General features: G+C 46.3%; 1 protein-coding gene across 3 annotated transcripts in view; it reads right to left on the reverse strand.

The window, feature by feature from the left end:
• The window catches only part of LOC106589065 (glutamate receptor ionotropic, kainate 5), a 224,116-nt gene that overhangs the window by 11,993 nt on the left and 197,123 nt on the right, over positions 1-15,000 (reverse strand). For all 3 annotated transcript variants that reach the window (XM_045718720.2, XM_045718718.2, XM_045718719.2), the window contains 6 exons: positions 14,516-14,676; positions 14,095-14,259; positions 12,111-12,208; positions 11,399-11,564; positions 6,168-6,346; positions 5,361-5,414 (listed from right to left, as the gene is read on the reverse strand). In XM_045718720.2, coding sequence (XP_045574676.1) covers positions 5,361-5,414; positions 6,168-6,346; positions 11,399-11,564; positions 12,111-12,208; positions 14,095-14,259; positions 14,516-14,627 — 774 coding nt within the window. In that variant the 5' untranslated portion in view covers positions 14,628-14,676. The remainder of the gene's footprint in view (positions 1-5,360; positions 5,415-6,167; positions 6,347-11,398; positions 11,565-12,110; positions 12,209-14,094; positions 14,260-14,515; positions 14,677-15,000) is intronic.

Here is a 15,000-nt window from a genome sequence, read left to right on the forward strand (position 1 = left end):
ACCAGAAGACAAGAAAAAAGCAGACCTTTCCAGCTATGTGATCAAGCTGATATTGGAGGAGCTTAGTGTGAATGTATTACCGGAGGATCTGGAGCGAAGACATCGGATCGGCGTGAAGCAGAAGAACGCTAAATATCCTCGCTTGGTAATCTTTAATCTGTGGAACTATCAGACCAAATTCAACATTCTGAGGGAACAGGGTTATAAAGAGATCAAGGTCCACGGCCAGTCCATTTGATTCGTCCAGGACCTGTCTGCTAGACTGAGAAAAAAACGCAAGCAATTCATTCTGATCAGACAGTCACTGGAGATAAAAGGAATCAAGTCTCAACTCTGATTCCCGGCAGTACTGTAGGTATGGAAGGGAACACAGAGAATGGAGTTCACAAGCACTGATGAAGCCCTGAACAGGCTGCAAGAAACCTTTCCAGTTGAAAGAGAACACAGTGCCCTGAGGAGAGGCAGAAGCAGGAAAAAAACGATAAGTTCACTAGGCTACATACAGTGATGCCCCAGACCAACTGAAATTGAGACAATATTCCTTCCCCCTCCCCCCAATACAATATAGACTCTATTGTCCTCAAGTAACTGTTCTTCTCTAGGAAGTAACAATAGAATTAGCCAATGCCAATGAGAAACATGGACTCTGAAAAGACAATATAAAAGAGGAAATATAGCATGTAAGTCAACAATTGTAAATAATAATGGATGTGTGTTTGTGTGGGCAAGAGGGTGTGAGTGGGTGTATGTGTGGGTATGTGTCTATGCATGTGAATGGAAGAGTGAAGGAGGGTGAATATGAATATGTGAAGGAGGGCGGGAGAGCATGAGTGTGTGGAGGTATAGGGTATATGTTGTGTGTGAATGAAGGAGAATGGATGAGTAGTTACATGTATAGAGGGGTGTAAATGTGTTTGAGAAGAAGGGAGGGGGGCTAAAGACAGAGGTGGGGATAAACTTGGCCTGGGTGGGTCAGGGAAGACAAGGAGGGGAGGTGGGGACAAGCTTGGCCTGGGTGGGTAAGGGAGGACAAGGAGGGGAGGTGGGGACAAGCTTGGCCTGGGTGGGTAAGGGAGGACAAGGAGGGGAGGTGGGGACAAGCTTGGCCTGGGTGGGTGAGGGAGGACAAGGAGGGGAAGTGGGGACAAGCTTGGCCTGGGTGGGTAAGGGAGGACAAGGAGGGGAGGTGGGGACAAGCTTGGCCTGGGTGGGTAAGGGAGGACAAGGAGGGGAGGTGGGGACAAGCTTGGCCTGGGTGGGTAAGGGAGGACAAGGAGGGGAGGTGGGGACAAGCTTGGCCTGGGTGGGTAAGGGAGGAAAAGGAGGGGAGGTGGGGACAAGCTTGGCTTGGGTGGGTAAGGGAGGACAAGGAGGGGAGGTGGGGACAAGCTTGGCCTGGGTGGGTAAGGGAGGACAAGGAGGGGAGGTGGGGACAAGCTTGGCTTGGGTGGGTAAGGGAGGAAAAGGAGGGGAGGTGGGGACAAGCTTGGCTTGGGTGGGTAAGGGAGGACAAGGAGGGGAGGTGGGGACAAGCTTGGCTTGGGTGGGTAAGGGAGGACAAGGAGGGGAGGTGGGGACAAGCTTGGCCTGGGTGGGTAAGGGAGGAAAAGGAGGGGAGGTGGTGACAAGCTTGGCCTGGGTGTGGTAAAGGGGTGAGAACAGGGAGGGGGAGGTGGAGAGGGATGGATAGATTTGGTTTGGAGAGAGAAAGAAGGACTTAATTATAATACAATGTAATTGTATTCCTTTTCTCTGACTTGTAAACTCATTGTAAAATTGATATGAGTTCTGGACAGATTAGAAAAGGATATTGAAACATTATTAGTCCTTGTTTTAAGATTTAATGGTGGCTATTAGTGAGAATGGAGAGGGGCTATATCCAGGGGATTGGGAGGGGGTGACTGGGAGGGCATCAGACACTTCTCTGAGGTGTGCTTGGGGCCTCCACTCATCCGATTTCAGTCTCTCAGAGGACCCTCTCACCCCAGCCACTATACTTAAATTTAATTTATGAGGTAATACAAACCAAACACAGTACATAAGTGGCAGTCTTTCTTCAAATGTATGTACAATGTATTATCCACAGTTATTTTGGTACGTTAGGAGAGGTGTCAGAGCTAATAAAAAATGTAAAAAGGCATAGAGCCTCAAGTACTATGATGTACTGAGCTTCATGTTTTTTTTGTGTGTTTTGTTATATGTCTGCTCAGCTCACACACTCTATATACAGTGGGGCAAAAAAGTATTTAGTCAGCCACCAATTGTGCAAGTTCTCCCACTTAAAAAGATTAGAGAGGCCTGTAATTTTCATCATAGGTACACGTCAACTATGACAGACAAAATGAGAAAAAAAATCCAGAAAATCACATTGTAGGATTTTTTATTAATTTATTTGCAAATTATGGTGGAAAATAACTATTTGGTCACCTACAAACAAGCAAGATTTCTGGCTCTCACAGACCTGTAACTTCTTCTTTAAGAGGCTCCTCTGTCCTCCACTCGTTACCTGTATTAATGGCACCTGTTTGAACTTGTTATCAGTATAAAAGACACCTGTCCACAACCTCAAACAGTCACACTCCAAACTCCACTATGGCCAAGACCAAAGAGCTGTCAAAGGACACCAGAAACAAAATTGTAGACCTGCACCAGGCTGGGAAGACTGAATCTGCAATAGGTAAGCAGCTTGGTTTGAAGAAATCAACTGTGGGAGCAATTATTAGGAAATGGAAGACATACAAGACCACTGATAATCTCCCTCGATCTGGGGCTCCACGCAAGATCTCACCCGTGGGGTCAAAATTATCACAAGAATGGTGAGCAAAAATCCCAGAACCACACGGGGGGACCTAGTGAATGACCTGCAGAGAGCTGGGACCAAAGTAACAAAGTCTACCATCAGTAACACACTACGACGCCAGGGACTCAAATCCTGCAGTGCTAGACGTGTCCCCCTGCTTAAGCCAGTACATGTCCAGGCCCGTCTGAAGTTTGCTAGAGAGCATTTGGATGATCCAGAAGAGGATTGGGAGAATGTCATATGGTCAGATGAAACCAAAATATAACTTTTTGGTAAAAACTCAACTCGTCGTGTTTGGAGGACAAAGAATGCTGAGTTGCATCCAAAGAACACCATACCTACTGTGAAGCATGGGGGTGGAAACATCATGCTTTGGGGCTGTTCTTCTGCAAAGGGACCAGGAAGACTGATCCGTGTAAAGGAAAGAATGAATGGGGCCATGTATCTTGAGATTTTGAGTGAAAACCTCCTTCCATCAGCAAGGGCATTGAAGATGAAACGTGGCTGGGTCTTTCAGCATGACAATGATCCCAAACACACCACCCGGGCAACAAAGGAGTGGCTTCGTAAGAAGCATTTCAAGGTCCTGGAGTGGCCTAACCAGTCTCCAGATCTCAACCCCATAGAAAATCTTTGGAGCGAGTTGAAAGTCCGTGTTGCCCAGCGACAGCCCCAAAACATCACTGCTCTAGAGGAGATCTGCATGGAGGAATGGGCCAAAATACCAGCAACAGTGTGTGAAAACCTTGTGAAGACTTACAGAAAACGTTTGACTTGTGTCATTGCCAACAAAGGGTATACAACAAAGTATTGAGATAAACTTTTGTTATTGACTAAATACTTATTTTCCACCATAATTTGCAAATAAATTAATAAAAAAATCCTACAATGTGATTTTCTGGATTTTTTTTCTCATTTTGTCTGTCATAGTTGAAGTGTACCTATGATGAAAATTACAGGCCTCTCTCATCTTTTTAAGTGGGAGAACTTGCACAATTGGTGGCTGACTAAATACTTTTTTGCCCCACTGTATGTAAGGTATACAATAACTATGTACTGTATTTATACTATGATCCTCCTATTCTATGGAATGCCTACTGACCTCATATGTCATGACTGTAAAATGTAAAAAAAATGTAAAAAAAAAATGACTGCTAAAATGTTTTACTTGGTTCTTCAATGATAGACGAAACAGTTAAGGTGATCTTTGATTCTATACATGGCCAACAAAATCCAACTTATTACATGGAATGATGGGGGTAAAAGCATATGGTTCTCGAACAATAAAAAATATTGTCAGCAGATGTGGTTTTCTTGAAAGAGTACAACATGTTAAAAGGAGAAATTGAACATTTAAAGAAGAGTTGGAGAGGCCTATGCTGCCACCTACTGTAGTAACAGCAGAGATGTAGGCATCCTGATAAATAAGAATACACCATTTTCCCTTGTACCTTACATGGTGAAAAATACACATTGATTTCATTGTACTGTATATCCCACCAGGGGCAAATCTGGTGTTTTTAGATAGAATTGCGATATTAGATCAAATCCAGAAAGGAACTATTATTTTAGCGGCTGACTTAAATTATACATTCGATATGATTGACAGACTTAGTAATACAAAAAAAGATGTTACCTTTAATCTCAATTATATAAAAACCTGTAAACTCCTATTTTTTTCATACATTATATATACTATATATATATTTCAGCCACACCCGTTGCTGACAGGTGTATAAAATCGGGCACACAGCCATGCAATCTCCATAGAAAAACATTGGCAGTAGAACGGCCTTACTGAAGAGCTTTTTTCAGTGACTTTCAACGTGGCACCTTTCCAACAAGTCAGTTCGTCAAATTCCTGCCCTGCTAGAGCTGGCCCAGTTTTAATGGTTCGGGCTAGGCCCCTTAGTTCCAGTGAAGGGAAATCTTAATGCTACAGCATTCAATGACATTCTAGATAATTCTGTGCATCCAACTTTGTTGTAACAGTTTGGGGAAGGCCCTTTCCTGTTTCAGCCTGACATTGCCTCTGTGCACAAAGCGAGGTCCATATAGAACTGGTTTGTCGAGATCGGTGTGGAATAACTTGACTGGCCTGCAAAGAGCCCTGACCTCAACCCCATCGAACATCTTTGGGATCAAATGGAACGCCAACTGCGAGCCATGCCTAATTGTCCAACATCAGAGCCCGACTTCACTAATGCTCTTGTGGCTGAATGGAAGAAAGTCCCCGCAGCAATGTTCCAACATCTAGTGGAAAGCCTTCCCAGAAGAGTGGAGGCTGTTATAGCAGCAAAGGGGGGACCAACTCCATATTAATGCCCATGATTTTGGAATGAGATGTTCAGGGAGCAGGTGTCCACATACTTTTGGCCATGTAGTGTATTTCTCTCTGTGTGTTGTAATGTGTTTCACCCACCTGGCACACCCCTGAGCCCCGTCCCTCACACACACCCAGGGACAAAGAGAGGGATTGGGAAGGAGGAGGAAGGAAGGACACAGAGAAGAGGAAAGGTGGAAGGATGGCAAAAATGCTGAGGCGTTGGTGCGCTCTTACCATGGTGGTGAGGATGTACTTGTAAAACGCTGATGTCATCCCCAACTCTGACGCCTGTGGAGAGAGAGAGAAGCGAATGGGGGAGGGGAGACAGAGAGAAGGAGAGTGAGATAGAAAGTAAGAGGAAAGAGGGGGAAGATAGATGGAGAGAGGAAGTGGTAGGAGACAGAGTGAGGGCGAGAAGGACAGAAGCAGAGAGAGAGAGAGCGAGAGAGAGAAGTGACGAGAGAGAGAGGGATAGAAAGAGAGAGCTTACCATAACCACAGTGTTAAATTGTCAAACTTACACAATAAAGCTTAAGGCAGAGAGTAGACAGAGCAGAGAGCAGTGGTAATGCATGTACTGACAGACATTCAGACACAGTTCTATATAAAGGCCAATCTCTGAGTCACTCCTGTGTCTGACTGCTGTTGCTACAGGCTGTACAATATAAATCATCATAACACCTATGGACCCATTATCACCACTGAATATGGATTACCGCATGTCAAATAGACAAGCTGTCAATATGATTTAAGCTGCTTAAGATAATTGAACCATTGTTGCTCCCTGTATAACTTCACAGGGTTACCTGCATTACTGTCCTGTATGCAGCAAGCAACAATCATCAGTCAAATTGTTCTTGAGCTACAAGTAGACCCAGACCACAGATCTAGGATCAGATTATTATACCATGGGCCCTGATACTAAATCAGTCAATAGGTACAACTTCTCAGCCTGATCTCAGATCTGTTTGTGCTCTACAGGCGACAACTCATGTAGCTACTCTATAAAAGCCACCCTAGCACTGAGGCATTACCCCTGACCTTTTTAAGGATGAAGTAGGAGATGGAGGCGTTGGCGTCGATGATGATGGTGGCCACCTTGTCGTCTCGTATCTCCTTCAGCAGAGGGGTGGGATCCAGGCTGTCATCCAGCATCCTGATTGACAGGGTCTCCCTGGAGATCAGGAAGCGCCGCACTAGCTCCTCCAATCGCAGAAGGCCTGAGGGGAGGAGCCGGGAGAGAGCCGGAGAGAAGGGGAAGAGAAGAGATAGAATAACAGAGACATTTTAGGTGAGACTTTATTTAACATCCCACAAACGAACATGGGATGTTGGAGATTGGCATTGTAAAATGCATAGAAAGTGTGCAATACTGGTAGTTCTAACAAGAGATCCTATAAATCAGGTTCTGGGGAGATTCAATGATTATATAGTGCTAACCCACCACTATGGCATTGAAATAGAATATCTAGAATTTGACATTGTTGCCTATTGCATATATATTGTATAGCACTGTGAAATGTATCCTATTCTGAGAGAGATGATGTGGTTGAAAGCAATTGAACAAAAACTGACCCACCAATCCAATACGGACAGCCTAGTAATTACTTAGCCACGTACATAGCAACAAGACCCACTAGGGACAAGCCAAACAGAAAAGCTAAATGAACGTCTACTTTTTTCTCTCCAATTGGCATTCACAATATCAAACGTCTCTGGTGACGACATGATGCGTGTGATGCATCAACACATGACGCGTTCGTTCCTCAAAGCATTCTGTACTGCATATATACTGCAACACAGACTCAAAAAAGTTCTGGGATACTGTAAAGTCCATGGAGAATAAGAACACCTCCTCCCAGCTGCCCACTGCACTGAGGATAGGAAACTCTGTCACCTCCGACAAATCCACTATAATTGAGAATTTCAATAAGCATTTTTCTACGGCTGGCCATGCTTTCCACCTGGCTACCCCTACCGCGGTCAACAGCACTGCACCCCCCACGGCTACTCGCCCAAGCCTTCCCCATTTCTCCTTCTCCCAAATCCAGTCAGCAGATGTCCTGAAAGAGCTGCAAAATCTGGACCCCTACAAATCAGCCGGGCTAGACAATCTGGACCCTTTCTTTCTAAAATGATCTGCCGAAATTGTTGCAACCCCTATTACTAGCCTGTTCAACCTCTCTTTCGTGTCGTCTGAGATTCCAAAAGATTGGAAAGCAGCTGCTGTCATCCCCCTCTTCAAAGGAGGGGACACTCTTGACCCAAACTGCTACAGACCTATATCTATCCTACCCTGCCTTTCTAAGGTCTTTGAAAGCCAAGTCAACAAACAAATTACCGACCATTTCGAATCCCACTGCACCTTCTCCGCTATGCAAGCTGGTCATGGGTGCACCTCAGCCACGCTCAAGGTCCTAAACAATATCGTAACCACCATCGATAAGAAACAATACTGTGCTGCCGTATTCATTGACCTGGCCAAGGCTTTCGACTCTGTCAATCACCACATCCTCATCGGCAGACTCAATAGCCTTGGTTTCTCAAATGATTGCCTCGCCTGGTTCACCAACTACTTCTCTGACAGAGTTGAATGTGTCAAATCGGATGGCCTGTTGTCCGGGCCTCTGGTAGTCTCTATGGGGGTGCCACAGGGTTCAATTCTTGGGCCAACTCTTTTCTCTGTATACATCAATGATGTCGCTCTTGCTGCTGGTGAGTCTCTGATCCACCTCTATGCAGACGACACCATTCTGTATACTTCAGGCCCTTCTTTGGACACTGTGTTAACAACCCTCCAGATGAGCTTCAATGCCATACAACTCTCCTTCCGTGGCCTCCAACTGCTCTTAAATACAAGTAAAACTAAATGCATGCTCTTCAACCGATCGCTGCCCGCACCTGCCCGCCCATCCACCATCACTACTCTGGACGGTTCTGACTTAGAATATGTGGACAACTACAAATACCTAGGTGTCTGGTTAGACTGTAAGCTCTCCTTCCAGACTCACATCAAACATCTCCAATCCAAAGTTAAATCTAGAATTGGCTTCCTATTTCACAACAAAGCATCCTTCACTCATGCTGCCAAACATACCCTCATAAAACTGACCATCCTACCGATCCTCGACTTCAGCGATGTCATTTACAAAATAGCCTCCAATACCCTACTCAATAAACTGGATGCAGTCTATCACAGTGCCATCCGTTTTGTCACCAAAGCCCCATATACTACCCACCACTGCGACCTGTACGCTCTCGTTGGCTGGCCCTCGCTTCATACTCGTCTCCAAACCCACTGGCTCCAGGTCATCTACAAGAGCCTGCTAGGTAAAGTCCCCCCTTATCTCAGCTCACTGGTCACCATAGCAGCACCCACCTGTAGCACGTGCTCCAGCAGGTATATTTCACTGGTCACCCCCAAAGCCAATTCCTCCTTTGGCCGTCTCTCCTTCCAGTTCTCTGCTGCCAATGACTGGAACGAACTACAAAAATCTCTGAAACTCGAAACACTTATCTCCCTCACTAGCTTTAACCAGCTGTCAGAGCAGCTCACAGATCACTGCACCTGTACATAGCCCATCTATAATTTAGTCCAAACAACTATCTCTTCCCCTACTGTATTTATTTATTTATTTATTTATTTATTTTGCTCCTTTGCACCCCATTATTTCTATTTCTACTTTGCACTTTCTTCCACTACAAATATACCATTCCAGTGTTTTACTTGCTATATTGTATTTACTTTGCCACCATGGCCTCTTTTGCCTTTACCTCCCTTATCTCACCTCATTTGCTCACATTGTATATAGACTTATTTTTCTACTGTATTATTGACTGTACGTTTGTTTTACTCCATGTGTAACTCTGTGTTGTTGTATGTGTCGAACTGCTTTGCTTTATCTTGGCCAGGTCACAATTGTAAATGAGAACTTGTTCTCAACTTGCCTACCTGGTTAAATAAAGGTGAAATAAAAATAAATAAAAAATAAATATACAGTACTGTAGCTAGTCCCTGGGCCAAACACTATGGAATGGTCCTTGGGATTTAGAATATAACTTCTAATTCCCATTCTAATTCTAGATTCTCTAGTAAAACGCTGCCAGAAAAGTAAATAAGAGGAGCTACCAGCGTCTGGGGAGCTTCACAGGGAGCCAGAGGGGAGAGAGAGAAGGGAGGGAGGGAGGGAGAGGAGCCTCACGGAGAGCAGGCCTGTAAGCAGTGTGGTAATCACTGAACCAAGCCAAAAACTTTCATTAGTTTGAAGGAGGAGAAAAATCAATACTCTCTCTCTAGCTTCTCTCTCTTTTTCACACTCTCTCACTAACCTAACCTCTCCTTCTGTCTCTCTCTCTAACTGCTCTCTCTCTTTCCCTGTCCCTCTATTCCACTCTCCAGCTCTTGCTTCCTCTCTCTCTATCCCTTTTTACCACCTCCCTCTCTCCTCTCCTTCCTCTAACCTCATCCATCTCATAAAAACTGCATAATGGCACTAGATTAACAGCTGGACGTGACCCATACATAACTAGAGAAGGAAACCTCCCCAAAAACATTTCAGTGAGAAAAAAGAACCGGAAAATGCCTGGAAATCAACATAAAACATCTTTGTCCATGCAGCAACCGAATGGACACTATAAGAAGAAAAACCAAAACCACCTTGGTCTCCTTGCATTACTCATCACTACATCTGATATGTGATGGACGGCGGCCCCATCTCTCACACACACATAACGTCCACTTATCCTGAAAGCCACTCAACGGAGGTAGATGGAAAAATATGAAAACCCTTGTTGGTTGTAACCATGGTGTGTTAATCGTCTATCTCTCTGCAGCACACTGACTGTATGTACGTGTGTGTGGAGGGAGTCAGGCAGTCAGCCTGTTGAGTGGCAGTTAGCACCTATTCTGCAGCCATGGCAACCAGCAGCTCGGCACGGCGATAGCTCCCACAGCCAAGTGGGTCAGAGAGTCTGTGGGTAACGGTAACCTTGACGAGATCACTTCCCAGACAAATATAGAGCCTCATCTGCACCCGCAATCACTATATCCCCATGACTACCATACCTGTTGCTTTTAAAACCTCTTCCAAATAGAAAAGCTTTTTGTGAACACATCAAATAGACACAAGTCTCACATCTCACATCAGAAAATGGAATGAAGGAAGTAGGCCTGTGTATCACATCAAAATCACTGATCATATCGGTGTACAGTTTCTGATGTATTTCAAAGGGTCTCATGTTCAAAGTGGCAAGTCTATGAAAAGGAGAGGAGCTCTTCATTTTCGGGGAGACTGAAACAGGATTACAGCTCTTTGGAATAATTACTGTGCATCAATCATTAAATCAATAGTCTGATAGAGCAACTTACAATTGTAGGAGCTCAGTCTTAATACTGTATCAGGAGCCTGACAGGTGGTTGACTGTCTGGCCAAGTGCTGGAGGATGAGTAAGAGATAGATACTGTTGGAGTGTGATTTGTATGGACCACAAGTTGTGTTGTTTGCATGTACAGTTTAGTGAACTTTAAGAGCAGCCTGTTAGAATGAGTGTCTAACAGCAGGGGACAGTCATATTCGCCCAGACAGTGTGAATGTGCCAAGATGCCGTGAGCTTGCACAGGGAGTGTGAGTTACACGAACACACACACACACGCACGCACACACACACACACGCACGCGCGCACGCATGCACGCACGCACACACACACACACACAAAGGCACACACACAAAGGCACACACACAAAGGCACACACACAGGGCCTCCCGAGTGGCGTAGTGGTCTAAGGCACTGCATCGCAGTGCTAGAGGCATCACTACAGATCTGGGTTCGATCCCGGGCTGTGTCGCGACCGGAAGACCCATGAGGCGGCACATAATTGGCCCAGCGTCGTCCGGGTTAGGGGAGGGTTTGGCCGGCTGGGATGTCCATGTCCCATGCTCTAGCAACTCCTTGTGGCGGCCAAGCGCATGCACACTGACATCGGTCGACAGCTGTACGGTGTTTCCTCCGACACATTGGTGCGGCTGGCTTCCAGGTTAAACGAGCAGTGCGGCTTGACTGGGTCATGTTTTGGAGGATGCATGTCTCTTGACCTTCGCCTCTCCCGAGTCCATGCAGGAGTTGCAGCGAAGGGACAAGACTGCAACTACCAATTGGGGAGAAAAAGGGGTGAAACGTAAAAAAAAGATTTGGTAATAACAATTTAAATAAACACAATTACACATACATCTACATGCGTGTGCACAAGCACACAGACACACACAGTACTCACACTCGGCCTTGGCGCAGACCAGGCTGGCTGAGGGGTAGCTGAAGGATCGCAGGATGGCTGCCACGGCCAGGCTCAGGTCCTCGTTGCTAGGGTACAGACTGACCGAGGCAAAACGCAGGTAGGGCAACCTGGGAGTCTCCTCTGGACCTATCTTTACATGTGGGATCTGGAGAGGAGAGGAGGAGAGAAGAGGAGGAAGAGAGGAGAGGAGAGGAAAGGAAAGGAAAGGAGAAGAGGAGGAGGGGAAGGAAGAGGAAGAGGAGGAGGAAAAGGAAGAGGAGGAGGAGAGAAGAGGGGAGGGGAGGGGAGGAGAGTATAAAGGAAGTAGCGAGCGAAAGGAAGGAAGGAAGAGCAGAGAAGGCAATGATATCAAAGAACCAGTATAGAAAACATTAAGGAGGAAACAGAAATGAAGAGAGGCGGGAAGAGGAGAACAGAGTGAGAAGGGATAAAAGGCCAAAGGGAGTAAAGAGAAAACAGATGGAAGAAGTGGTTGATGGTTAATTTCATGAGGAGAGACTCAGCACTCCTGGGAGACTCAATCTCCTGACACTGTAACGATGAACAAGAAGGGTGTGTGTGTGTGTGTGTGTGTGTGTGTGTGTGTGTGTGTGTGTGTGTGTGTGTGTGAGAGAGAGAGAGAGAGAGAGAGAGAGAGAGAGAGAGAGAACGTGCATATTCATGCATGTGTGTATATGTTTGTGCCACTCACCTCCTTCTCTCCACATATATGACTGACAGTAGAGCCAGAAGCAGGGCTGTTGGCAGGGCCTATCACAGACACCACTCCTTTAGGTAGAATCTGGCACACTGAGAGGAGAGAGAGACAGAGGAACAGGAGTCAAACAGGTGCACTTCTCTTTAAAGAAATCACTTTTGTCTAGGTGCTCTGTTCGTCTGGTGGGAATGTATTACTATCCTTTTTGTCTGTTGCTATAAATGTTGACGCGCAGTCTATTGTTTCTAATGCTTGCGGACCTCAGAACTCTTACTCACTCCTTGGTTTCTCCTTTATCCCTCTGGCTTGGTTCCATTATGCCACCTTCCCTTCACGGGCAGAGAGAAGGGAGTGAGTTTGTAGAGTGGAACCTAGCCATTGCCTACACCTTAAAATTATCTATTTTCCTTTGTGACTACTGATAGGGAAAGGATGGAAACATAGCAGCATGGTGGAAACTCCATCTTGCCTACTGCTCAGTCTGACAGTCAGTCTTTATGTCAGTCTGTTCTGTCTCAAAGTTAACATATTGCTCAATGATCAGCTCCTGTTACTGATCAATGCCACTGACATACTGATTAAGGCCAACATGTCTTCCTGCCACACTGCACTGTGTCACAGTAACCATGGTTGTTGAACCTAGACAGTAACAGGGAAACGAGGCAATAATGGCACCCATCATGGGGCTACAGTAAGTATATGGGCGCATCTTCACGTCAGTTCAGCTGAAAGAAATGAGACGAGGAGAGGAAGCTGCTTCAGATTCACCCTGGGCTCCATTTCATTCCGCTACATCTCTCCATCCTCATCATCCATAACCTCTGGCGTGTGTGTGTGTGTGTGTGTGTGTGTGTGTGTGTGTGTGTGTGTGTGTGTGTGTGTGTGTGTGTGTGTGTGTGTGTGTGTGTGTGTGTGTGTGTGTGTGTGCGTGCGTGTGTGCGTGCGTGTGTGCGTGCGTGCGTGTGTGTGTCTCATACAGCTACAGCTGTAAGATGAGGCCTGTGATCCAAGGACCCTGATGGGAAATACGCCTGTCAGAGTGTCCTGCCCACTGGTCAAGGACAAACATACACACACACACACACACACACACACACACACACACACACACACACACACACACACACACACACACACACACACACACACACACACACACACACACATACACACACAATGTACTGTACATTCACATACGTCCACACACATTCACTTCTCCCTCCAGCTCGCTGTGGCCAGTCATTGGTCTGTGAGCTAATACACATAAACTACTGAATGATATCCTCAATCTGTTTTGTACATAAAGTCTGTAGTAACTGTATTACTGGTCAGTACTGGTCTGTACTGGACTGTACTGGTATTACTGGTCAGTACTGGTCTGCACTGGACTGTACTGGTATTACTGGTCAGTACTGGTCTGCACTGGACTGTACTGGTATTACTGGTCAGTACTGGTCTGCACTGGACTGTACTGGTATTACTGGTCAGTACTGGTCTGTACTGGTAAGTACTGGTCTATACTGGTATTACTGGTCAGTACTCTTCTGTACTTGTCTGTACTGGTATTACTGGTCAGTACTGGTCTGTACTGGTATTATTGGTCAGTACTGGTCTGTACTCTTCCGTACTGGTCTGTACTGATATCACTATCCAGTACTGGTCTCTACTGGTATTACTGGTCAATACTGGTCTCTACTGGTATTACTGGTCAGTACTGGTCTCTACTGGTATTACTGGTCAATACTGGTCTCTACTGGTATTACTGGTCAGTACTGGTCTCTACTGGTATTACTGGTTTGTACAAGTGTCTGTGGTCGTGTAATGGTTTGTACTGGTCTTTACTGAATCTGGTTTGTCCTGGTCTGTACTTATCTGTACTGGTCTCTCTTGGTATTACTAGTCTTACTAGTCTTTACTGGTCTGTACATGTCAGTACTGGTCTTACTGGTCTGTAGTGGTCTGTAGTGGTGTTACTCACTGGTGTCAGTGGTCTCGTACTGGGAGTCCCTCTGCAGTTCGAATATGTCCACCTCCACACGGGCTCTGGCCCCTCCCTCCATCACACTGTTGATGTTCTCCCTGGCCAGGGCCAGAGCCAGCCGCTCCCCACGCCCACACACTGACTGGTCATCCAGGATCGCAGCTACATAGGGAGGGAGGGAGACGGAGAGATATGGAACGGGAGAAAACATTGATATTACTCACCATTAGACAGTAAGACAAAAAGAGAAGAGACAAGCAGAGTATTTACGAGGGGTGTGAAGGCCAGGTGAGTGAGTGGGTGTGTCCTGGTGGAGGGTGGTGAGACACCGGGGGAGGAAGGGGAGACAGACACCTGAGGGTGATCAAGGGATGGAAGCAGGGATGGATGGATGATTGATTGATAGATGGACACTCACCCATCCGGACGGAGGAGAGCAGGGCGGCCTGGCTTCCGGAGCGTGGTGCCATGGTAACTAGCAGGAAGGAGGAGAAGTGTATCGACAGCAGCAGCGCTGGCAGAGCCGGCATCTTCTACTGCTCCTCATGGAGAACGGTCTGCTGGCTGCCTGCTCGCCACCTACACGACGGGAGGATACATTACAAACACAAAATATACACAAGCACACAGACACACAGACACACACTCACAAATGCACACACGCACATATATACTGTCACGCCTGCTCCCGCTCTTCCCCAGAGCGCCAGGCTCCCCAGCATTGCGCACTCCTGCCATCATCATTACGCACACCTGCGTTCCCTCTGTCATCAGCGATTATTGGACTCACCTGGACTCGATCTCTCCCTACAGCTGTCTGGTTCCCCACTCTGTTCCCTGCTTCTACATTGATTGTCTTATGTCCTTGTATACCCGTGTGCTGACGCTGTCTGTTCCTGATGA

The sequence above is a fragment of the Salmo salar genome, chromosome 05 (assembly GCF_965601325.2).
Source record: "Salmo salar chromosome 05, fSalSal1, whole genome shotgun sequence".
Classification (NCBI taxonomy): Eukaryota; Metazoa; Chordata; class Actinopteri; order Salmoniformes; family Salmonidae; genus Salmo; species Salmo salar.